The 25,824-nt window shown below is 36.8% G+C and overlaps 1 protein-coding gene across 3 annotated transcripts in view; it reads right to left on the bottom strand.

Annotated features, from left to right (window-relative positions):
- Nucleotides 1–6,168: 6,168 nt before the first annotated feature.
- SPATA7 (spermatogenesis associated 7) overlaps nt 6,169–25,824 on the bottom strand; it is a 34,294-nt gene continuing 14,638 nt past the window's right edge. For 2 of the 3 annotated variants that reach the window (XM_059915812.1, XM_059915814.1), the window contains 8 exons: nt 23,283–23,416; nt 14,792–15,267; nt 13,586–13,652; nt 11,792–11,907; nt 10,192–10,245; nt 8,749–8,826; nt 7,045–7,102; nt 6,169–6,782 (listed from right to left, as the gene is read on the bottom strand). In XM_059915812.1, the coding sequence (XP_059771795.1) occupies nt 6,216–6,782; nt 7,045–7,102; nt 8,749–8,826; nt 10,192–10,245; nt 11,792–11,907; nt 13,586–13,652; nt 14,792–15,267; nt 23,283–23,416 (1,550 nt within the window). In that variant the 3' untranslated portion in view covers nt 6,169–6,215. The remainder of the gene's footprint in view (nt 6,783–7,044; nt 7,103–8,748; nt 8,827–10,191; nt 10,246–11,791; nt 11,908–13,585; nt 13,653–14,791; nt 15,268–23,282; nt 23,417–25,824) is intronic. The other variant, XM_059915813.1, reaches the window with a different exon arrangement.

Raw genomic sequence — 25,824 nt, 5'->3', positions numbered from 1 at the left:
ATTTTCATGTTTCTTGTTGTGGCCTTTTCGTTTTTGCTTAGAGAAATCCCTTTAATATCTCTTGTAAAGCTGGTTTGATCATGCTGATTTCATTTAGCTTTTGCTTGTCTGTAAAACTTTTGATCTCTCCATCAAATCTGAACAAGAGCCTTGCCAGGTAGAATATTCTTGGTTGTAAGTTTTCCCCTTTCATCACTTTAAATATACACTGCCACTCCCTTCTGGCCTGCAGAGTTTCTGCTGAAAAGTCAACTGATAACCTTATGGGAGTTCCCTTGTATGTACTGAATAACCTGCTGCTTTTCCCTTGATGCTTTTAATATTCTCTTTACCTTTAATTTTTGCTATTGTAATTACAATTTGCCTTGGTGTGTTCCTTTTTGGTTAATACTGTTTGGGACTCTGTGGTTCCTGGAGTTGAATGTATGTTTCCTTTCCCAGGTTAGGGAAGTTTTCAGCTATTATGTCTTCAAATATGTTCTATGCCCCTTTCTCTCTCTCTTCTCCTTCTGGGACCTCTATAATGAGAATTTTAGTGCATCTGATGTTGTCCCAGAGGTCTCTTAAACTGTTCTCATTTCATCTCATTCTTTCTTCTGTCAGCATCAGTTATTTCCACTACTCTGTCTTCCAATTCACTGATCCAGTCCTCCATACCATATTTGGTCTCCTGTTGATTCCTTCAAGTGTATTTTTCATTTATGTTTGGTTGTTCTTTGTATTTTCTAATTCTTTTTAAAAAACTTCTAACTTCTCTGTGCATCCATTCTTCTTCCAAGTTCTTTGATCATCTTTATGATCATTACCCTGAATTCTTTCTCAGGTAGATTGCCTATCTCTACTTCACTTAATTCTTCTGGGGTTTTATCTTTTTCTTCATTTGTTACCTGTTCCTCTGTTGTGTCATTTTGCCTAACTTGCTCTTTTTATATTTGTGTATCTGGTAGGTTGGTTACGTTTCCCGACTTTGGAGAAGTGGCCTTTTGTTGGAGATGTCCTATGCCTCCTAGTAGTGCACTCCCCTCTCATCACCAGATCTATATGCTCTACAGGTGCCCCCATGTGGGTCATTCTGTTGTGGCAGACTGACTACTGTGGGCAGTCTGATAGGCTTTGTTGGACCCTTGTCTGGTTGGTTGCCAGGCCCTGCTCTGAGTAGAGGCTTCCAGCTACTGGTTGGCAGGCTGAGTCACGAGGTGGCTGGCTGCAGAAACTCAGGGGACCCCAGGGCTAGTGTTGTTGGCTCACTGGTGGGCAGAAGAGGGGTCCAGGAAACTCCAGGGCAGTTGCCCACCCACTGGTAGGTGGAGCCTGGTCCTGGGGCTGGTACCAGTCTACTGGCAAGCAGGGTCATGTTCTGAGGTTTGGCTGCAGGCCCAGGGGTCCCAGGGCTGGCGGCTGACCACTGGTGGGTGGGGCCGTTTCTTGACACAGCCGGCTACGGTGTCTCGAGTGTCCCAAAGCTTGTTTTGGGCTACTAGTGGGCAGGGCCACGTCTCAGCTGGCCCCAGGGCAGGTGCTGGCCTGCTGGTAGGTGGGCTGGGTCCAGAGGCTGTGGGGCTATAACTGTCCTGTGACTGGTGTTTGCCCTCTGGTGGGTGAGGCTGGTCCTGAGGCTACAGCAGGCTCACTGGTGGGTGGGGTCAGGGATTCTGGTGCTGTTTCCTGCCCACTGGTGGATGGGGCTTGGTCCTGTGGTCGCTAGCTGTGGGTCCCTGGGGGTTCCAGGTCTACTGCCTTTACACTGGTGTGTGTGGCCAGGTCCTGGGCCCACTGGTGGGCAGGACCGGGTCCAGGGGCAGCCATGGGCTCAGGGGATCTTAAGGCGGCCTATCTGCTGGTAGGTGGGGCTGTGTCCCTGCCCAGCTAGTTGTTTGGCCTGAAGTGCCTACAGGCTGGTGGGCAGGGGCAGGTTTGGGTCCTGAGGCTAATAAGCTAGAGGGAGGATGGCAAAATGGTGCTGGCTGGCACCAGTGTCCACGTGGTAGAACAAGCTCCCCACAATGGCTGCTTTCAGTGTCTGAGTCCTCAAGAGACTCTCCCGAGCAGCAGGTGTGTCTGACCCAGAGTCCGTTCAAATGACTGCTTCTTCCCTGGGTCCTGGAGCATGTGAGATTTTGTGTGTGTCTCTATTTAGGACTCTAGGACTAAATTAGAGACTTTAGGACTCCTGAAAGTAAGCCCTGCTGGCCTTCAAAGCCAAACGTTCTGGGGGTTCATCTTCCTGGTGCAGGACCCCTGGGCTGGGGAGCCCGATGTGGGGTCCAGACCCCTTGCTCCTTGGGGAGAACCTCTGCAATTATAATTATTCTCCCATTTGTGGGTTGCCCACCTGGGGATATGGGACTTGACTATATTGCAACTCCACCCCTCCTACCCATCTCGTGATTCTTTCTGTTCTTTAGTTGTAGTGGATCTTTCCTTGTAGGTTCTGGTATTTTTCATGGTTGTTCTGTAAATAGCTGTAATTTTGGTGTGCCCATGACAGAAGGTGAGCTCAGGATCTTTCTACTCTGCCATCTTGGCCCATCTCAACCCACCGGTTTTAAAATCTTGGAAGGTATGGAACACTCGCATCCAGCACTGCTAGGCATTTTTGCCTCAAAACTTGAATGTTGGTACAGGACAATTCTCAAGGCAAATCCCAATTCAGAAGCATCTTCTTCCTGGCCTTGGAATTAAACATACAGATTTGATTTTGGGGGCTATGCCATTACTGGCTGCATCTGCTGCTTTTAAAAGTTCTGGGAAAAGTATCATGCTAGGTGGCATATTCTATCACCAAAATGTGAATCAAGTTAGCAGACTGCTTTCCAGAACTATACTAGCACATGAAGGGTGAAGAGGAATTTCCACTTCTAGGTGTAATTTATTTCACTTATAATTTCTAAAGACCCTAAGAATTAAGCTAAGACTAACTTTGGTATATTAAAACTAAGAGAAATCTTTGGATCATCTAATCCAAACTTTTTTAAACAAAGGCCCAGGATAAAGTAATTCACTGGCAACCACACAGCTAATTAATCCACTTGGCAAATTGTCATCTTGCCCCATAAAATCTATTCTGATCTTTTCTAATTGGCTTCACCGGGGAAAAATGTAACTTTTTAAGGCTTCTCAGGAAGAGGCTAATTTATATTTTAAACCATTTGAAAAGTGAGTAAATGAGGAAATTTTCATGTATTTTAGCAATTTGCTACATTGCCCCTTCTTTACGGGAAATTGGCACTCTGAGTGTAAAGAGAGGAGAAAATCTCTGTCCTGTTTTCCCTATAACCTTGTCTGGAGCTAAACATCCCCTCAAGGTCAAACTATCTCCCTCCATGAACAAATGCATTCATGCTTTGGGGATCCAAAGAGAAACAGGTCCTTTCTTTTGAGAAGCCCATAGTCTGGACAGGAGACCAGTTGCGTTCGTAAACAATATTATAGTTCGTATGATAGGTACGAAAGATCTCACCCAGAGCAGGGGGGACATTTGTTGGAACAATCACTAAAGGTTTCAGTGTTACATTCAATCTGGGCTGTCAAAGGTTCCAAGGGCAGCAGAGGGGAGATGATATTGGGAGCAGGTAGCAAGTGCAAAGGCATAGAGAGAGAGGACAAACCTCTGTATGTTTATGGAACAAATAATTAGATGTGACAGACACGATGCTTGGGAGAACATGGCAAGAGATGAATTGGGAGGAAATCATGACTTTATGAAAAATTCAAAGGGGCCTGTACTTTTCTTGTTAGCAAGAGGAAACTCTCAAAGATTTGTTTTTTAAAGAAGGGAGTGACATGGTCTGTTTTAAAATAATAACAGCCTGTGAGTCTTTAATTCTTATACAACCTATTTAACTCCTTACAGCCCTGCGATGCTCTATAATTACGTACTCCCATCCAACAAATGAAAAGCACAAGGAAGCTCAGTAACCAGCTTAAAGTCGCAGCTCATAAGGATCAAACCTGAGCAATTTGGCTCAAAAGGCTCACTGATCATGACTCTACTAGTCAGAGCAGAGAATGGGCTGTGGGAGAAGTAGAGGGAAAGATAAAAATTAACATGCTGCTTCGAGTCTAAGCCAGTGTTTCCCAAACTTACCATTCACTTCCTACCTTTACACAACTTTTGCCATCTGAGAACCACTTTTAATGTTTTTTTAAACCAACTCATCTCTTTAAATTTTACAGGGAAACCTGACGATAACAACAGAATACCCCAACAGGTATAAAAGTTAGGATGGTTCATGGCCCCAGAAACAAAAAGCTGTACCCAGAGTTGGATGGTAGAGAAGACGGGACATGTCAAAGCAGGGCCCAAAGGGTGGACAAGCACCAAGAAGGCAGTTACTGCGAAGGCCTTAAACAAGACGGCAGCTTCAGCAAAGGGCGGAAAATCTGAACCAGGGCAGTCTGAGGTACTTACATGGATAGCGGCATGAGTGGTTTGTGGCAGAGTGAGGCTGAGACTAAAGAAAGGAGCCCTGGGGCCTGAAAGAAGGAGGAGTCCAAGAAGCAAGCAGAGGGGTGAAGTATGACTGATGGGGAGACCCAGGCTGGGAGCCAAGAACAGTGTTGGGATATTTTAGCTGGTGAAAGAGGACTGCAGGGTGGGGAAAGGCAGGGCTGTTTGGGGGTAAGGTAAAAATTCCAGAGGTGAGAGCAGAGGGTAGGTGGAGCCGAGGAAAGACTGCAGCAGCCTGACTTGGGGCACAAGATATTGGGGCAGAATTGGGTTGGGCACCCAGCCCCACCATATTATATTAGCTTTGGCTGTTCACGGAACAGAGCATCATGATTTTCAGTGTTTGAGAGAAAATCGATGGAAAAAGTTTGCAGTACTTGACATGTACTTGCATATTATATTTCGCGGGTAGTCCCTGAGCCTGGATCCTGACCACAGCTTCCCACACATGAGACAAACCTGTCACCCATCTACCACCAGAAATCAGCTCTAAATCTCCAGTGGTAGGCACCATCTTCTGGGAAACACTTGTGTGGGCAAAGCATGATAAAAGCCTGAGGAACGCGATACTTGGAGGAAATTGCCAAGTTTCTAGAAGAACACTTGGGTTATCGTCATTATTCTGTTTCATCTTTTTACCCTCCATGGTGCCTAGGCATGAAACTTTGTATATAACAGGCACTCAAATATTTAGTTACAATATTGTGAGCGGTTGAAAAGACATAAGTAGAGATGAGTCTTCTGAGGCACATTGGAATAGTTAGGATCCCATTCATGAACTACAAGGGCAACGGGAGGGTATCAGACTAGGTCTGGTAGAATGTTTCCCCTCACAAGAAGGGATGATTTTTCAGATAGCTGATAGGCCATCCTAGCTCACTGATAACTAGAAAGGCCTTGACGCTTTAGATAATGCAGGAGAGTGAGAAGAAAGAACATTAAAGATACTGTAGACAAGGCTTAATGTTTCAAGAGTCACTCCAGATCATAGGCCCTTTCCCACTGCCTACAAAATCACTTATGTCTGAGCAAAATATGTTCCCCTATATAAAGGAACTTTAGAAATTGTGGCCAACAGATCCTAAGGAGACCCCAGTGATTCTCACTTTCTGGCATTCACACCCTTATATCCTACCTCTTACGTGTGGGTAGGACCTGTGACTTGCTTTTAACCAAAAGAATATGGCAAAGGTGATAGAAGTCATTCCTGTGATCATGTTATGATTATGTTTTACGAGACTCCATCTTGCTAGCAGAGTCTCTCCTCTTTCTCCTGTTAGCCTTAGAGAAGCAAGCAGCCAGGCTGTGAGCTGTCTATGGAGAGGGCCAAGTAACAGGAAATGGCGGGCAGCCTCTAGTCACTGAGGGCAGCCAATGGCCATAGCCAGCAAGAATCTAAAGCCTTCAAACCTAAAGCTACAAGGAAAGAAATTATGCCAACAACCTGAAAAGAGTCTGGAAGCAGAATCTACCCCCAGTCCAGCCTCCAGATGAGACCACAGCCCCAGCCAACATCTGGATTATAGATTTGTGAGACCAAGGGCAGAGGACCCATCTACGCTGTACTCAGACTCTCGATCCACAGAAACTGTGGGATAAATAATACATGTGTGTTGTTTCAAGCTGCTAAATTTACAGTAATTTATTATACAACATAGAAAACAAATACAGAAATCTTAATATAAAAAAGTAAAAAAAAAGTGAAAGGAATATTGAAGTATTGGCCATTTGGGATATTTATTAATGAAGATCAAGCATCCAAAGATCAGTCCTCAATGCTCATTTCCATGATTTTAAGAGTTGGTCTTTCCATGTCCTGATTACCATCTTTGACACTGCATAACTGAACAGATGGGGAGAGTGCTGTGCTAAAACAACACAATTCATTTGAAGTCTCAACTTTTTCATTGTCACTGTCTCCTTCAATGACATTCACAGAAGTTTCTTGGTCTAGTAAACTGTCTGACATACTTACATTTTTTTCATCCCTAACTGAAGTTCCAAGATTTGTTTCATCATTTACCTGTTGAATTATAACCCCTTCTGAATACTTTGATTTATAGACAGGCAGGAAAAAGTCATTTGGTGAAGAGACTATCTTGTTCTCATCCTTTGGAACAGACAATAACATAGTCAAAGCTTTTTGGTATTCTTGATGTTCCTGTTGAATGGCTAAATCTTGTTCATTTTTATATTCATTTTGTTCTGAATTCTCAGCCTTTTCAAAATCAAGTAAATGCAACATACCAACATCATCTAGCATTACTGAGTTTTCCTTGGACATGCAGCCTAAGTCCACCTTTAAGATATGTAGCAGGTGGCGCATTTTTTCCTGGAATTAAAAAAAAAAACAAGAATAATAATATTAATTAAGCTAGTCAAATTGAATTACTTTTGTCTGCAGTGCTGCTAACCTCAGCAGGATTCATATTTCTTCTTCCACATTCTGCCCGCACCCCTCACCCCCCAGAGTACACAAAAAAGCACAAGGGAAAAAAAGTGCTTGCTTTTAATGCATTGTTTGAGAGTATGGTAAAACTTTAAAATTCTTTCTATATTAGAAATTTTCTAATGAAGTTCTAAAGACAACAAACCTCCTCCAAATGATGTTTATTTTGTTTTATATGTCTCTCAAACAGTCGTTCTAGAAACCTACAAATGATAAATAAAAATGTTAATGTCTCAAAATCAGAAAATCAACTAAATATAAAATAGCCATGCAATAAATAAACTACTAAAGGTTGGAAAATATGTTTTAGATTACCCTCTTTCTTTCCAAAGATAAACACTAATCCTTCCCTGTTCTGTCAAGTTCTCCAATTTGGAAGCTAGTATGGCTTCCACTATGTTTTAGTTATGTAACAGATGCCAATGTTTCTTCTATAAAGACTGCATGCTACTTACATTTCTGTTAATAAAATATCTTCAGTGAGGTTCCCCCCCCCCCACACACACTAAAAGCTCTTTATCTTTTTTCTCTCACACACATACACAAACATCAAAAGCCTTCCCCCCTCTTTCTCTCTTTCACGTACACACCCCCACCAAAAGCAAACCCCTAAAGAAAATTCTCTTACAAAGAGTTACCTTACAATGCTTCCAAATTGTACTTGAAAAAAATTCCACTCATAGTAAATTCACATAAAAACCTAAAGTTATCACTTATTAAGCACCACTAAGTGTTAGACATTTGTGCTGGACACATAATAATCATTATACCTCTCTAATCATGACCAATACTGGGAGACAAAGGTATTATAAAACCCATTTTAAAAGATGAGAAAACGACATCTCTAAGATGATGGTTTCCTCTCCCCTAAGGTCACAAGCAATTAAGAGAATTAAACCCAGATATGTCTGGCTCCAGACACATTCTTTCAACTACACCATGCTTGTCTAGCTATCACAGGAGTGTGATTATCAACCGGTTTCATTTTACCATTTGTTACTCTCAGTTAGGTTATGAGCCAATCTTAGATTTAGTTTTTCTGAATTATTTGAAATGTTTAAAAAGTCCAAGAAATCTGTATTCTGTGTTTTACAACCATCATTAATGTTTGGACCATTCACTTCTGGGCACTGTTCTATGCATATATATTTCTTTACCAAAATTGGGATTAAACAATACATACTGTTTTGATACCTATATTGTCTTTTCTAATCAACTATATATTTTGAACATCTTTATGCATCAATAAATTCACTTCTACAACATCATTTAAAATCTCTGAAAAGAACTTACTATTATATTCTACAATTTATTCAGCTGAACCTTTACTATTCAACATGTAGTCTGATTCCATTTGTCGGTGCTACTATAAAAATTGCCATAATAAACAGCCTTATAATCTAAAAGAAAAATGTGAGGTTTTTAAGCATAAATACACATTTTTCATGCCAACCTTTTTTGTTTTTGTTTATATCCCCATGACTTGTTTATTTTATAAATGGAAGTTTGTACCTTTGGACTCCCTTCACAACCATTTTGCCCCTCCTGCCCCACCTCTGGCAATTTGTTCTCTGTATTTAAGGGATATAACAGTATTTAATGAATAAACTCTCTATTCTTTTCTCTAACTCCCCAAACTGTGAACTCGCCTTAGACTATGAATTAAACATCATTTATAATTTACTATCAATTATAAGAACAATTACATCAATTATAAGAACATGATCCCCTAAGAAAGCAATATAATTTTCATTTCCTAATATGTGGAAATAACTTTAAAAAATTAACACCAAATGAAGAGTATTTAATGTATCATTCAACCACCATAACATAATTAAAAAAATCTAACCTGTTTGAAAATAAACCAAGTTTCAAAATTTCATCTGTTACATCTTCAATGAAACTCAGATACAAGAGTTCTTCTTCACTGTGAAGGCAAAGTGATATACAGCATAAAAAATCACTGCTTACTTACTCTGAAAATGATAGGAAACATGAGTACCTAATTAGAAATATCTGTACTATTACAAATGTACTTCCATCTCACATTATTAAGAGGAATATTATAAAACAAACGTTACATCTACCTTCTCAAATTATGCAAGGATATTTATTGATATTAAAGATGAGACAATATTCCCTAATAGAGTAAAATTTCATAGATGTCTGAAACATTCATCAGGAAGTAAAAAATAAGCAAGGATTAAACAAAACAAAACAGAACAGAAAGCAACCAGGGGCAGCGCCAAAGGGCAACTAGGTGTGACCCACTGGGGGCACGTGTTCTTGACAAGCATTTTAAATTTCCTCTGGCTCCTGACCAGGTCCAGCAGCAGACGTGTGAGTCCCTCTGCATGGCAGAAGGGAAGGAAGAAAGTCATCCAGAGAAGCAGGAACTTCAACGATGAAATCCTCTCCTGCTCCTAGGAGAGCATATTGTTTTAAGGTTGAGAAATTTATTGAGCAGAAAAAATTATTTTTTTTCCTCAAAAGGTTTGGAGATGAGGAAAAATATTCTAAAAGAAAAATCTGTGTATATAAATACAGTGATAATTTTTAATTACTTGGACACATTTCTCTGTTATATTATCTTCTGAGTTAACTATATTTTACTAGTTATTACAAGAAAATTAGGGTACTATTATAAGTTTGATTTTAATTAGCTAAAAATCAGTGATGATAGAAAATATAAATAGCAAGTAACTACTCAATTACTGAATAAGTAAATACAAGGGAAAGAGTTAATTAGCAAATCAAATAGAAGATTAAAATACTGCATAAAAATTATGCTTTCAAACCAATTCACAGGCAGCAAGTTTGAGAATAAATGAAACTCTATAAAAGTAGATTGTTTTCCCTGAAAAAATGCAGCTTAACTAAAACAACATTCAAACCCAGAAGTGGGTTTTTTATCTGCAAAAAACTGGTGAGGTTAGAAACCTCCAAGAATGGTATCCTGAGCTACCAAGCCTGCATTTCTCTAAAACTCATCTTTATTATTCTTTATTATTTTTATTTATAAAAATAAAAATTATGGGTACTAATTATAAAAAAATAGCAAGCATTATTAACTTAGGGACAAATTTCTACTGGACATAAAGATGAAGTGATTAATAATTATTTCAGAAAATTCTGGTTATTCTCTCAGATTTGGTGTGCATTATATGACTGAACCCCAAAGCTGGTTGTAAAGAAAGATTAGTGTTCAATCCTGACTAATTTAATAATAATTTGTGTGAGTCTTAATTCTTCATTTCCACTAAGCAAAATGAAGAAGTCAAAAATATCTTACTCAGAATAGATTTTTCTCCCTGAAGGAGGCTGCAGGGAACATTGACATACTGCCCTAGAAAGAGAAAATTAGAGTATTTGAACAAAACAATGATTTGGCATACAGTAATATGTTAGTAATAATATGTTTCAGAATTTTAAAGCACTTTCCACATTCATTATCTAATCTAATCTTCAGAAAAACCCTGTCAGGTATATTGGGTAGGTGTTATTTTTTCCACTTATTGAACAATTCACCAAGGGGCAGAAAGGCTAAGTAACTTGCCAAGGTCATATGTTAGTAAGTAGCAAAGATAGATTTTTAAACTAGTCTTGTAATTACAAATTCGTGATCCTTTTAAAAATTGTACTATGAAACTTACCTTGTATAAACAATTATCAGTTTGACTAAGATTAAAACATAAATGATGTTGGAAACATATTTGGAAACATATCTCCCTATAGAAAAAAATTTTAAGCTGTTAACTATGATAAATTTTGTCATTATTCAGTTATGTCATCATTAGTTAATTCCAAGCTTCCTATTCAGGTATATTCAATTATAATATTTTACTTTACTTCTTTTAGATAGAAGCTACTAGGAAAGATAACTATCCCTTTCTTTAGGTCATTCTTTATATTCACTGCAGACTGGCTCAACTGGCTCAAGAGAGTATCTTAAGTTATGAATACTAAAGCATCATGAATTTCCCGACAGAGAAGTTAGCAATAACCCCCCCCTTACCACTCCCTCCCCCCACAAAGCCTTGCCAGGTGAGATCTCCCTAAAGAAAGGCCTGAGGGAAGACCTGGGCCCTGAAGCACTGTGTGTGCTTGCTTCCAGTCTGCTACAGGATGTCTCATTCTTGCTCTTTAGTCTTTTTTTCCTTCCACCTCCTTCATCTCATATCCAAACTCTGACACTGGAAACACATTTGACAGCTGAAGCTATCAAAGGCAATTTTTAGGTTCTATACTACCTGCTAACCTATCATTTTTATTTAGGCACAGTGTTCCATAATTCCTAAACATGAGGAGTCGTTTTAAAAAATAGTGCCTCCTCTACAAAGCACGGACAGATAAAGCATTAGCACATGAGGAATATTCAAAACCACAAATGCTGAATCCTCAAATGGTAGGGTTCTTCAGTGCTATCTGTGCCATGTAAACTGGTTAGCGTCACTGCCAGAGGATCTGTCTTGGGGAAAATCCTTTCTCATATGAAGAGGGATAGTAAATAATACAAGCCTGTGTCCCTTTTCCCTTTATTAATGAATTAGCAAAATGAATTCATTTACACTTTTAGTGACTACCTACTTTGTAATACTTCCTTAGTAAAACTAACAGGGCCACTGAATTGTGTAATACCAAAACAGATGGGAGAGCATTCAGTTAAAACAGTACTCATGTTTCCAAGTCTGAACTGTCCGTCCCCCGCCACCGCCCCCCTACAGCACGTGCGGCACGTGGGATCTTAGTTCCCCTGACCAGGGTCAAACCTTCTCCCCCTGGAGTGGAAGCACGGAGTCTTAACCACTGGACCGCCAGGGAAGTCCCCTCATGTTGCAAAGTCTGTACGTCTGTTACACAGGAAAGCAGTTAGATATAAACAGGTGAGATACCTTGATGAGGAACACTGAAGAGCACCGTCTTTAACCTCATCCCATGGTAATTCATGCCCTTGTAAAGGTAAAGGGGTTATTTTTCCTTTGGTACCATACGACATACAGCTAGATGCCTGGGGATGCAATGAGAAGAATATATCTTTATTTTGCTTCAAAAATACATTATGAAAGCAGAACTAAAGCAAAACAGCAAATTTCCAAAATAGTTGATGAAAGAGCGTAGAGATACCCAGTAGATAAAAGCGACTGATATATTAGGACAAAGGATGTTTCAGAATTCACTTTTCATACAATCAAGACCTTTTTCTTAAATTTATTTAAAGGTAAAACAATTTCTTATATTTTAATGACGAATATCTTAAATGACATTAAAGAATACCACAAATAAACATATAAAGAGAAACGAAGCAAATAAGTAAACTTGAGAGAAAATAGCCTATTATTCAGAAACTCAAATAGCCCATCTGTTTCAAATGCCAACCTATCAAATATGTATTGTAGAAGCAGTGGTAGCTCCGGCAGTATGAACAACAATATAAAGAAAAAAACAAAAATAATGGCAGCCTACTTTTATAGAACGCTTACGAGGTGCCAGATACTGTGTCAAGCATTTACTTGCATTATCAAAGTTAATCTTTAGAATGCTAATTTATGTGTAGTGCTTTACAGTTTTAAAAGTGCTGTTAGGATGGTCTATCTACTGTAGCTAGTACTCTTACTAGCTTCCTCAAGTAGATTATGGAGTAAGTGGACACGCCGTTTTCTTACAGGGTTATAGATAAACATTTGGAGCACCATGTCATAAAAATGGACTTCTGCTTTAGTTTATTTATTATCTGTGGAGCTAAAAACCCTATTCCTAAATCTCAAGCTAGTCATAGCCATCATTTACTGAGCCCGGGTCAGACTAGGTACTTTACCTATAACATTTAATCCTTCCAATGATCCTGCACATTAAGTACAGTTTTTCTAGAGGTGGACACTCAGCTGTCAGAGGAACTGATTTGTCCTTGGGCCTTAAATGGCAGAACCCTATGTCAAACAGCTATTAATGGCTGGGATGGAAAACTACGATCCTCTACCCATTTTCAGAAGGGAAGAGGGAAGCTGAGTATGCTTACATTATCCCTGAATCTGTTTGACATTTTAACAGACGAACCTTTTTCTCAAACAATAAATTTAGATAAATTTAAATTAGTGTATGATTAATACCCCTAAAATAAAAATAATCAGTTTATATCTTAAAGTCAGACTTAAAGCTGTAATATTTTAAAATAAGTGATTGCTAAACATTCAAAATACAAACACTAAAAAAGATCTTTACAGTCTAGAAAAAAGTAAAGGCAAGCACAGGAGAATGATATCCATCTGTTTTTATAAAATGTATAATTTCCAATAATATAATCAGTGGCAATTCTTTAAAAAAAAATACAGGCATAGAAACTAAAATAACTTCTGCACAACTTTTCTGGCTCCTTTAGCGATCCAAGTCTGCATCTTTGAAAAGAACATATAAGGTATTTTACTCATCCACCCCTCTATCCAGCCAGCCAACCAACCACCTAGAAAAGATGCCAACAAAAAATGACTTCCCGGATTGGGCAGGATCCACCTGGCCACTCACAGAGAGCTATAACCATCTGTAAACAAGCAATACTTCTGTATACTGGTTGTATCACATGCAGGAAGTGTCACCAAGAGATTATTCTTCACAGTCCAAATAGCTACACATGTTCTGTTAAAGCAGCTATAATTCTAATGTGGGACACAAAGAAATCTCATTTTTATTACCTGCTTTATGTTCATTTCTGAATCTGTGGAGTTCTTAATCTCAACTGTCTCAAAATCAGATTGAAAGCTGTAATATTTTAAAAGAAATTATTGTTAAATCTTCAAAATATAAACACTGTGATAATAAGCTTTACTGGCTAGAAAAAAATAAACTTCAAACATGAGCGATAAAATGCATCTATTCTTGTAGAATGTGTAATTTCTAATTATATAATCGGGAAATAGATATGGTTTGTATTACATATGCCTCTTTTTCCTTTTTTTGAATAGCAGCTAGATTTCAGTTGGACAGAATGGGACTAGGGAAATAGAAACCATTATCTTCAAAAGCTGTCAAAAATATAATCAGAAAAGTATTCGTTGTATTTGCTTCCCTCATTTCTTCTTCACTTAAAAATTCTACCATTAGATTTAATTCCTTAATTCTTTAAATGTATACAGACTGATCTTACTATACCTCTTATCTTTACCCAGAGAAAAGAATACTAGTCATAAATAGTTTTTTACTTTTAAAAATAATTAAAACCTAGCACTAGATAAGTACTCATTTATATAACACTAGGAAAAACAATCACAAATCCGCTAACACTCAATACTTTACAAGATTTGTTTCTTTCTTCAATCATCTGGCAACCTTTAATGAATATTCATTATGTGCCAGGCACTACTGTATATGAAAATATTATTGAGGCAAATTATACTTAATTTCCAGAAATTATCCCAATTGTCTACATTATACCTGAGGAGTTGTTGCTGAGTATTGGCAGGGAGGGAAGCATAGGGGTAGTTAGACAAACAGTTGCTTCTTCTCCCCCAATATAGCCCATTGTTTTGCCATTTCTAACATAAATCAATAAACATATTTACACAAATGCTGTCTGATGACATATTTTATGGATTCTCTGAAAGTATAATATTTAAAAACGTACAAAAGTTCTAGTACCGTGTTTGAAACAATAAATTAAAATATGTAACATTCATGTTTATAAGGAGCTTGACAAGTTTAATAGCTATTTACTTTTTCAACAATTACTCTGATAGTTCTAGTGATTCATGCAGAAGGAAAAGTCACATTAATCTCATTCTAATCAAAAGGGCACTTACCAGACCTTAAGTGCGGCACATAAGGTACATGATATAAAGTAAGAAATATTATTTAATTTCTACCACATCTTGAAGGATCTACTATTGGCTGCTGTGTCATACCTGCTTAATTCAGTCTGCGTTTCAGCTTCTATCTGCTGATCTGTAAAATCCTTTTTTCTTTTGGCAGGTGTATAATATCGATACTGTGACAGGAAAGATTTTGCTTCTGTTTTTAAAGTGCGTGGGGTGAATGGCAAATGTCTGTTGGAAAAGAGTTCAGAATGTTTATCCAAAAGGTCCCCACTGGGTGCTTTCGAAATAACTAACTGAAACCGCTGGGAATTTAGGGATGTGCCCCGGGGCCTTCTGCAGTAGGAGGTTCCAGAGGATGATTTCCTGGGCCCAGAGGCACCGTAATCCATGCTGGATGGGAAGGAACTGGAGTTCTTCTCAGTACCATTTGTGAGGACTTTACCGGATTTAGGTGGACTTAAGTGTAGTCGCTCTGAAGAAGTTACTGGTGACCTTTTAAAGGATGGAAATCCATTCACTTCTTCGATTAACACAGCATCTTCATCTTGTGGTTCTCCTGGAGGCTAAGAACATTTGGTTTAACAGTGATCAGTTACATTTACAAATTCAGATAATTGGGGACCTCCAGATTACACATTAAAAAATGTAGAGCCTCAGGGCTCTACAAATATAATGTGTATGTTCCTGAAAATTTGTATATGAAGTTATATTCAAGTTTTTGAGTTATTAATATATAAAAATATAATTCTAAATATAAGCAATAGCAATCATTTTTCTTTCTGAAACTAAAAAAACGATTAATAACATATATCCATATTTGTGGTCTTGAACCTGTGTACTGAGGTAGATCTCAGTTTTATTTGAGTTTCCAAACCAATCGTGAGTACTAATCCCCTTCTCAACCACTGCTGGTGGCAGAATCCACCCCTTCCTGCCTTGTCATGACCATCTTCAGTGCCAGCAGTTCCTCTGTGACTTAAAGGCTTTGAAGGAATGAAAAGGAACTTCTCTTCACAATGTATGGATGTATGGAGCCCTGATTTAAGTAACTGATATTTTAAACATAATTAAGAAAGATTTATGCCATAGGGAAGTTCATATATGTTTCTTTTGCAACTTCTCATGAGTGGGGAAAGCTTTGAAAGGAAGGCATTTTGGCCTGCTCTATTTCTTTTTGGTTTAACCATTAAAAAAAAAATTTTTTTAATTGAAGTATAGTTGATTTACAATGTTGTGTTAATTTCTGTTGTACAGCAAAGTGACTCAGTTATACACATATATACATTCTTTTTAATATTCTTTTCCATTATGGTTTATCCCAGGATATTGAATATAGTTCCCTGTGCTATACAGTAGGACCTTTTTGTTTATCCATTCTATATGTAATAGTTTGCACCTACTAACCCCAAACTCCCAATCCATCCCTCCCCCACCCGCCCTCCTCCTTGGTAACCACAAATCTGTTCTCTATGTCTATGAGTCTGTTTCTGTTTCGTAGATAGGTTCATTTGTGACATATTTTAGATTCCACATATAAGTGATATCATATGGTATTTGCCTTTCTCTTTCTGACTTACTTCACTTAGTATGATAATCTCTTGTTGCATCCCTGTTGCTGCAAATGGCTTTATTTCATTCTTTTTTATGGCTGAGTGGTATTCCATTGTATATATGTTTGGTTTAACTTTGGAAGAACTATTTCTACAGGGTATTCATAAGGTTTAAGAGTATAGGTAATATTTTACTCTTTTACAGACTAGATGCCCATAGACTAGATGCCTTGTCCATGATTCCAGACTTTATGGACACCTGTGTGTACCCTTTACAGAACTCTGAGGCACTTTATTAAATGGTAGAGAAGAAGTTACATGGAAGTTAATCTGGGGTGAAAAAGGCTGGGATTTAGCCAGTTATATCTGTCCTACAAGCTCACAGGGAGGAAAACAAGAGGAAGATAAACAAGCTGAATAAGAAATGAGCTGAGTGCTTTCTGTGCACAAGGTACTGTTACTGCCTTTGAGTAGAAATAAAAGAGGAATAGTAAGAACTGTTACTATTATCACTGCTACTATTACATATGGAGTGCATACTATGTGCAAGGTACTGTTCTAATTAATTTACATGTACGACTCATTTAATCATCACATCAACTTCTGGGTGGTGGTACAATTATTACCTCTACTATGCAGATGAAGGATCTGAGGGGCGGGGTCTCATAGATTTGAACCCAGGTGAACCTATGCTCTTCCCATTATGTCATACTATCTATTTTACAGACTCATCTGAAAATTATACATTTTTAGATTTTTTTTACACCACCAGGAATCTTAAGCTGATTTTAACTCCTTTCATGGTAATGAACAAGTCAGCTAACTTACATATTGATTTACCTCAGCAAGGAAATTGTAGATAACTAGATATTGTGACTACAGCCTAAAATAGGTCAAGTCACCTATTTCCTTTCCAAGTGCTTTCTAACTTTATCCCAAATATAAGGCAGAATTACTCAAAGCAACTAAGTATTTTGGCATTAAACTGTGAGTCACGAGGGTGGTGATTAGTTAACGACTTTAACACGTTAGTTGTAAAAAGTGTTCCCAAACTGGGTTCACACTGCAGCTTATGTACCAGAGGAGTGTGGCTCCCCGGAGAGCAGTTTCTAGGTAGGACCTGAAACCTCTTTTAGGGCAATTAGACAAGAGTCACAGGGATTACGTACACTTGGGGAACAGAACAAACTGGGATCATAGCAGGCAGAAATGCTTAAGGCATTAGATTGCCTGTGAGAAAATTCTTACCAGTAATGGTTATTTAATAAACAAAATGAAACACCAAAGAAAGTCTTTAAAGGCAGGAATATATTCTCATCTGTCTGAAATGCGCTGGGAAAATTGCTCTTGAATCAATTGAAGGCATGAAACTTTTCTGTATCTTTATATCTTATAATCCCTACCCTGTATCCTACTTCTTCTTTCCTTGGAAACCAGTAGAACACAGTACAAAACCAACTGTACCTATCTGCTTTTTTGAGATTATGTAATTTTTAACTATGAATATCAGAAAGCTTGGATATGATTTTCACAGAAAATGTGTAACACACTGGTAAATTCACCAAAATTAAAATAGCAGATCACTGTAAAGTTCTAAAATCAGAAAAGTGTTCATCAATTATTGTCAATGGAACAAAAATTCTGGTGGTAATCTGACCACTTTCACTTTCAGTTTAATCCAATTTGTTGTAAACTGTTTCTGTGATTTAAGAATTTATGTAAAGTGACAATCATTGACAGTTTACACATACATTTTTTTTTTGTCAAGAATACCTATCCAATTTTACAATCACAGAACAACTGAGTATTAAATCAATCTTTTTCAGGGATAATGTCAGAAGAAATGGTATACAAAGACTTTCCAATTGTCAGGTTTTAAAACAGTTGAGGAATCAATTCAAGTGCAGAACAGGATGGATACAATTTATTTAAAAATTTGATTAACACTTGTTTTGCAAAAAGCTTCAAATTGTATTTTACAAAAGAAACTGATAGCGTCTGATTTTCATTGTTTTATAGTGCTTTTAAAATAGATTTATTTAAGAACACGAATCACATTCATATATCCAATTAATCTTAATATCACATGGTATGCGCTGCACCAGTGATGTGAGTGAGTGGTGAATAACTGTGTGTGGGGTACAAGGTGCAGACTTAAAAGTGTCTGAGGTGGTAGCACATAAGTCAAAATGTAAGAGAAAATAAGTAGCCCATATTACAGTGTGGGCAATTAAAGAAAAAGTCTTTGATTACACGATCTCATGTATATAAACAGCTAATATGTCCAGAGGCTAAAGTTACCACTTTCTTTTGAATTGTAGCAAACTTTTCAGTAAATGCAGATTATAACTACAGGTGTATGTTAACCATAAAACCCACCCAATTATCAAAATATTATGCCCCAAATAATAATTTTAATTTGAATATATCTAAATATTTATCATCAAGTATTATAAAAAATGTAAGCAAATTGCAAATTACTATTAAGTCTAAATGGAGTAAAAAATATACTTATATAAAAGCATAAATGAACTATATTTTTAGAGGCAAAAAGTTACAGGGTTACAGTGACTAAAGGAAAAATGAATGGAAAACATCATCCATTTACAGACTTAATTATATATTTTATTTTCAACAAATCCCATCCTTACCTCAAAACAGAATTATTAATTTATATTCAAAATGCTAGATAATAGAAACATATTTTAAAAAATATGTTTAAAAAGTACTGTCACTAAAAATGAAAATACATACATGAGTCAAATACTGATGAACAGATTCCCAGATGGTACAGTGTAGAGCAGGTTTATTCTAAAGGAAGCAGCTCTATTCCTAGTCCTTTTATCTATATAACAGCCTTGGGGACTCTTAAACATATTTACAGCTTTCCTGATGACTCCCAAATCTATTTTCAGCTCAGACCTCTCTCCTGACACAGATACTTACATCCAGCTCTCTACTGAATATATTAGATGTTCCAAAGGCATCTCAAATTAAGCAGGTCCGAACAAGTAAACTCATACTTTACGTTATCTCCCTCCCGAAGAAAACACTGCACTTCGTCCTGCTGTCATTACTTCAGTGAATGATCACCATTCTCCCAGTTGCCCAAACCAGAAACCTGGAAACCTCTTTAATTCCTGCCTCTTGCCCTTCATATCATCTGATCAGTCACCAAGTCCTGGGGATTCTACTTTTTAAATGTCTCCTATATTCCTTGTGCTCCTTCTGCTGTCTTATAGATCATATCTTAATCATTTCTTCCCCATACTGCAACTGTCACACAATTAGTCTGTCCTTCCCTGCTGCCAGTGTAGTCTTTGTAAAGTGTCAATATGATGACATAACTTCCCAACTAAAAACTGGTCTATGGCTCCGCCACACTTCTCAGAGAAAAAGGACCCAGGTTCACTCTTAATTCACAAATGCCCTTAGTCTTTACCCCTGCCTACTGATATGCCACATCTTCATGTACAATGGAAAGAGCTGGAGTCAAAAATGAAACGGCTTTTACCAACAGGCAATAGTTTTTCCATATCACAGTTGCTAGGGGACAGAAAACAAAGCTCAGGGCCTTATCTAGACAGTCTAGGAGACCATGCTCATGAATCTGGGATCCTCTCAACGGCTATCCTCCAATTAGATGACTTACAAAGAAACTTGCCCATCTTGAACACTGGCACTGAGAGAACAGTGGCCTTTGAGAATGCGAAATCATATGCTGCTTCCACACAAGCTTGCAGCCTAAATTTGCATTACCCAGATGGTCCACAAAAACCTTAAGCCAAGACAAATGACTCAAGTTTTTTCCAACACATAAATTGTAGGGGGATAAAAAGGTGGGGGAAAGAGAAATTATAGATTAAAAGAAATGTATCAATTAGTTGAAATTATTTAGATTCCAATTCTAACAAACTTAAAAAAAAAAAAGAGAGAGATAATGGGGAAATGTGAACAGCGGATATTTGATATTAAGGAATTATTAATTTTTAAGGCATAATAATGGTATGGTGGTCTATCTTTTAGATATATACAGAAATATTTATAGATAAAATTATATATCTGGTATTTGCATCAAAATAATCTGGGATGGGGGTAGTGAGTGAGGATATACATGAAATAAGTCTGGCCCTGAACTGATCATCGTTGCACGTGGGGGACAAGAACACGTGGGTTCATTATACCACTCTATTTTTATAGATGCTAAAATTTTCAAAATTAAAAAGTTTAAAAAGAGACCATCACACACACAAAAAGACTTCCAGTTTCAGCTGACGGATGGAGAGAAATGGAAAGAGCGTAGCTCTCACCATGATAGTAAGAAAAAAGCCGGACAAACGGCAAATTAATGATTTTTCTTGAACTATTGAGAGAACTAAGGTCACAACTAACCTAAAATCCACAGTGATATAGGTACCTGCAGGGAGAAACAGGACCTAAGCATTTGCTTATTTGGGACAGATGCTGCTGAATGACATATAAACTGGTAAGAAGATTACGCTAGAAGTTTTTAGCTAATTGCTAAGGACTGAGTGTGGACTAGTGTAAGAGTGTGAAGCCTCTGAGACTTGGGGAGCTTGTACCCTCTTGCAGGCTTTTCCTCTAGGAAAGAGCTTTTCCACCAAAAGCTCTCAGGGAAGAGCAGGAAGAATCCTGAGAAAATTTCCCCCTTCCCTTGTTTCTTTGGCATGGCTAGGGGAGGGGAACAGCACCCACTGCAGAAATTACTCCCAGACCAACTTTTCCTTTCTCTCAATCTACAGGGGGAAATTCCCTTCACTTTGCCACATAACAATTACAGAAGTGATATTCCATCACCTTTGCCACATCCCATGGGTTAGAAGCAAGTTACAGGTACTGCCTACACTCAAGACGAGGGGATTGTTTAAGGGTGGGGATCACTGTGGGGCTTAGAATCCTGCCTACTACTGTGGGTCAAATAGAAAGTACACAAGAAGAAAGAAGAAATAAAAACATACTAAATGCTCCACTTTAAAAGGCAAAGATTATCAGAGTGAATAATCTGACCCACCTAAAACCCATCTAAAATATTAGGATTAAAAAATGGAAAAAGATATACCAAAGGAATACTAATGAAATGAAAGCTGGTTTAACTATATCACTATCAGAAAACACTTTAATATAAAAAGCATCAAGGCAAAGAAGTTCAAACCACAGTGACAATAGGTTAGATTCACCAAGAAAATATATCATCTCTAAGTCTGTATGTATATAATAATATAGACTCAAAACATATAGAACAAAAATTGCTAGTACTAATTCTTGGAGAAATAGCTAAATACATAATCATGTGAAAGACTTCTCTTAATAAAAGATAGACTAATTAGACAAAAAGATCAATAAGATTTGAACATCTAAAAGATATAAAACTTAATCTAGTGCATACACTATATATTAAATACTGCATACAGCTATAGAATATATTTCCTTTTCAAACACATATGACATAGTGCATTAAAAAAAATTGTCCAAACAAAAGAAAAAAAACTGTCCACCTACTGGGTCATAAAACAAATCTCAACAAATTTCAAGAAATGGGTATCATACAGATGTTCCCTGATCAAAATACAATTAGGCTAGAAATCTGTAACAAAGAGAAAACCAGGGAAAAACAGAGAGATTAAGAAACACTTCTAAAAGACGCTTGAGTTAAAGAATAAATTGTAATGGAAACTGTAAAATACTTTGAACTGAACCATAATAAAAATACCACGTTATCAAAACTTGTGGAATGCAGCTAAAGCAGCACTTGAAGGAAAATATATAGCCTTAAAAATGCTCATACTATGAAAGAAGTGAGGCTGAAAATAAACTAAACAAAAGTAGAAGAAAGTACTGTAACATAAACTCAAAGAAAGCCAAAAGAGGAAAATAAAGCATGAACATTACCCAACTAGAAAACAAAGTACAACAGAGAGGATCAATGGAGTAAAAGATGTGCCCTTAAAAAGATTAATAAAACTGACAAATCTCTGGTGAGAATAATAAAGAAGAATGAAGGCACAAATAAACAACATTAGGATAAAAAGAGGAACTAATACATATTCAAGAGAGATTATGAAATGATTTAAGAGATATTATGAACAAGTCTATGCCAAGAATTTGAAAATTTAGATGAAGTGGACAACTTTCTGCATATGTACAACTTATGAAAATAGTTCTATAATGATTTCAAAAATTGCAGTCAAAAATCTTCTCACAAATAAAACTCTAGGCCCAAATAATTTTAATGCTGAGTTCCATCAGCTTCAAGGAACAAATAATTCCAAACTTATATAAACTACTCTAGGAGCATGGAAAAAGAGGAAAGAGCACCCAGTTTATTTTATGAGGCTAGCAAAACCTGACATAGCAGAAAAAAGGGAAAATGACAGGTCAATATCAACAATGGACATAGATGCTAAAACCCTAAACAAAATATTAGCAACTGTATCTGGTAATGTATTAAAAAAGGAATTACATCATGACAAACCTGTGTTTATACTAGGGATGCAAAGTTGATTTAACATTAGAAACTCGATTATAATTCACTACATTTGAATAGATTAGAAAGAAAAATTGTACCATCATTTCAAAAAATGCAGAAAAAGAATTTGATAAAATTAACACACATTCATGAGAAAGGAAAAAAATCCTCTTAGCAAACTAGGAATCGAAAAGAATTCCCTTTATCAGATGATAAAGGGTATCACAAAAAACCTAAAGCAGGGGTGAGCAAACTATAGCCTACAGGTCAAATCTTGCCCACCACCTTATTTGTTAATAAAGCTTTACTGGAACAAAGCTACATCCATTCATTTATGTACTGTCTATGGCTGCTTTCCAATGGCACAATAGTTGTGACAGAGACTGTGTGGCCTGGAAAGCCTAAAATATTTACTATTTGGCTATTTACAGGAAAGTTTACCAATTCTGACCTATAGTAAACATTATCAAAAAGTCAGGTTGCACCACCAATGAAGTATCTTAGAAACATTTACTTTTAAAAGGTAAAAATACTATCTTACCTTTTGTAGAGTGTTAAGTAATGACTTGGAATTACTTTTAGAATTGGACTGCATTGCAGTTTTGGTTAATTTCAATTCCCTTTCACATCGTGCTAATTCCTTTTTGAGTTTCTCTCTTCGTTGTTGGTCTGCATCTGAGGGGAAAAAAATCTTTTGAAATACAGAATAAAATAGAAAAATTAATTTTTTGGTGTTAGACGACTAGTAAAGGGCACTTTTTTCTTTTGAAAGAGAGAGAAAGTCTTTTTTAAAAATTATTTATTTATATATTTATGGCTGTGTTGGGTCTTCCTTTCTGTGCGAGGGCTTTCTCTAGTTGTGGCAAGTGGGGGCCTCTCTTCATCGCGGTGTGTGGGCCTCTCACTGTCGCGGCCTCTCTTGTTGCGGAGCACAGGCTCCAGACGCGCAGGCTCAGTAGTTGTGGCTCACGGGCCTAGTTGCTCCGCGGCATGTGGGATCTTCCCAGACCAGGGCTTGAACCCATGTCCCCTGCATTAGCAGGCAGATTCTCAACCACTGCGCCACCAGGGAAGCCCCAAGGGCACTTTTTTCTTGCTAAAAATGTTTATACTACTGATATGTAAATAAAAATCCATATACTTTTCTGTATAAAGATAACAAATATTTAATTTATAGAAACTTCAAATGGATTGACTATTTAAAGAGCACAAACAAGATATGACAAATTGATTAAGCCTAAGGGCTCAAGGGAGCAATTCCTAGCAGATATAGACATATAAAGGTTAGAAATGCTTGACTGTGTTGTCTGCAACTGTAATCACCAAATGCAGAGTTTGAATTAATCCATATACTCCCCCGCAAATGAAATATTATTGTCAATACCATCATATGCTATAAAAATTTAAGCTTTATATGAGTCAAAAAAATGACACTAAATTTTAAAACATTATTTTTAATTAGGATAAGTGATTTCCATTTTTCTTAACTGCTAGTCATTTGAAAATACAAACGAAAAAGGGGGTTTCACATTTTAGTGTGCGTTAAGTCAGTATTGAGTCATTATCAAAGACTGAAAATGGCAAAATGAAAGCTAGTCAAGTTTCAGAGTTAAAAAGAAGGCTAACCATAAGTAAAATGACTTGTATTTTCATGTAAAATTTAAAATTTAACATATACTTTTTAATTGGAATCTATATCAACTTAATGGACAAGATAATTTCAAGTTTCAAATCACCCTGATTTAGGGGGGAAAAAAAGGGGCAAAAGGTTTGAAAAGACACTTACTAAAGATATATAAATGGCCAATAAGCTTATGAAAAAATGCTTTACATACTTAATCATGAGGAAAATGTAAATTAAAATCATAATGAGACACCACTTCACACCCACTAGAATGGCTATAATCAAAAAAGGAGTCAATAACATGTTACCAAGGATATGGAGTAACTGAAATCCTAATTATGTTGGAGGCGAGAATATAAAATGGTATGGCCACTTTAGAAAACAGTTTGGCAGTTTCTTAAAAAGTTAAATACAATTTTACCATATGACCTAGCAATTCCATTCTCAGGTATATACCCAAGAGAAATGAAAATTCATATTCACACGAAAGACTTGTACATGAATGTTCATAGTGCACTATTCATAATCGTCAAAAACAGAAACAGTGCAAGTGTCAGTCAATTGATAAATAGACAAAATGTGGCATTATCCATACAACAGAATACTATTTAACAATTAAAAAGGAACAAAGTACTAATTTAGGTTACCACATAGGTTAATCTCAAAAACATTATTCTAAGTAAAAGTCTAATGCAAAAAAACACATATATGACTCCATTTATATAAAATGTCCAGAAAAGGCAAATGTATAGAGAAAGAAAGCAGATTAGTGGCTTCCAAGGCTAGGAGTGGGATGAGGAAGCAGCTGCAAAGCTATCATTTTGGGGATCTTCTTAAGGTGAGGAAAATATTCTGAAACTGGTTTGTAGTGATGATTGCACAATTCTGTAAGCTTAGTAAAAATCCATGAACTTTATGGTATGAAAGTTATTTGTCAATAAAACTGCTATAAAAAATAAAGCCTTTCTAATGCCTTAGAATATGGCATTATTTAGACAACTCAACAAAGTATATAGAGATATTCTAGTTTTGATAAAGACAAATTATCAAGTCAGTTGTCTGCTATGACAGAAGAGTATATCTTGTAAAAACAGAGATGACTCAAAACCACAGATTTATTTCTTTTTTAAAATATGTCTTTAAAGCCTGTTTCTAAGTTAGTTCATACTGATTATAATGAGCATCAGCTTTGTAACACACAAAGTAATGATTATTAATTACACTTTGGTTCGGTGATTACAATCTTTGCAATTCTTCTAGCCATCACAATATTCTTCATTTACATGGCCAAAAAGAAAAACTCCGGTCTCAACTGACTGAAAGCAGAAAATATCATGGGATAAATAAGCACTAGCTAAGTCTAAATTCTAAATACAAAAAATAGGAGTAATTCTTTAAATACTACTTATATGCCGTCAATTTCTGAATTTTTATCTCCATCCTGGAACTCTCTCCTGAA

Source organism: Balaenoptera ricei, chromosome 2 (genome assembly GCF_028023285.1).
Source record: "Balaenoptera ricei isolate mBalRic1 chromosome 2, mBalRic1.hap2, whole genome shotgun sequence".
Classification (NCBI taxonomy): domain Eukaryota; kingdom Metazoa; phylum Chordata; class Mammalia; order Artiodactyla; family Balaenopteridae; genus Balaenoptera; species Balaenoptera ricei.
This window is presented reverse-complemented; position numbering and strand designations above follow the sequence as displayed.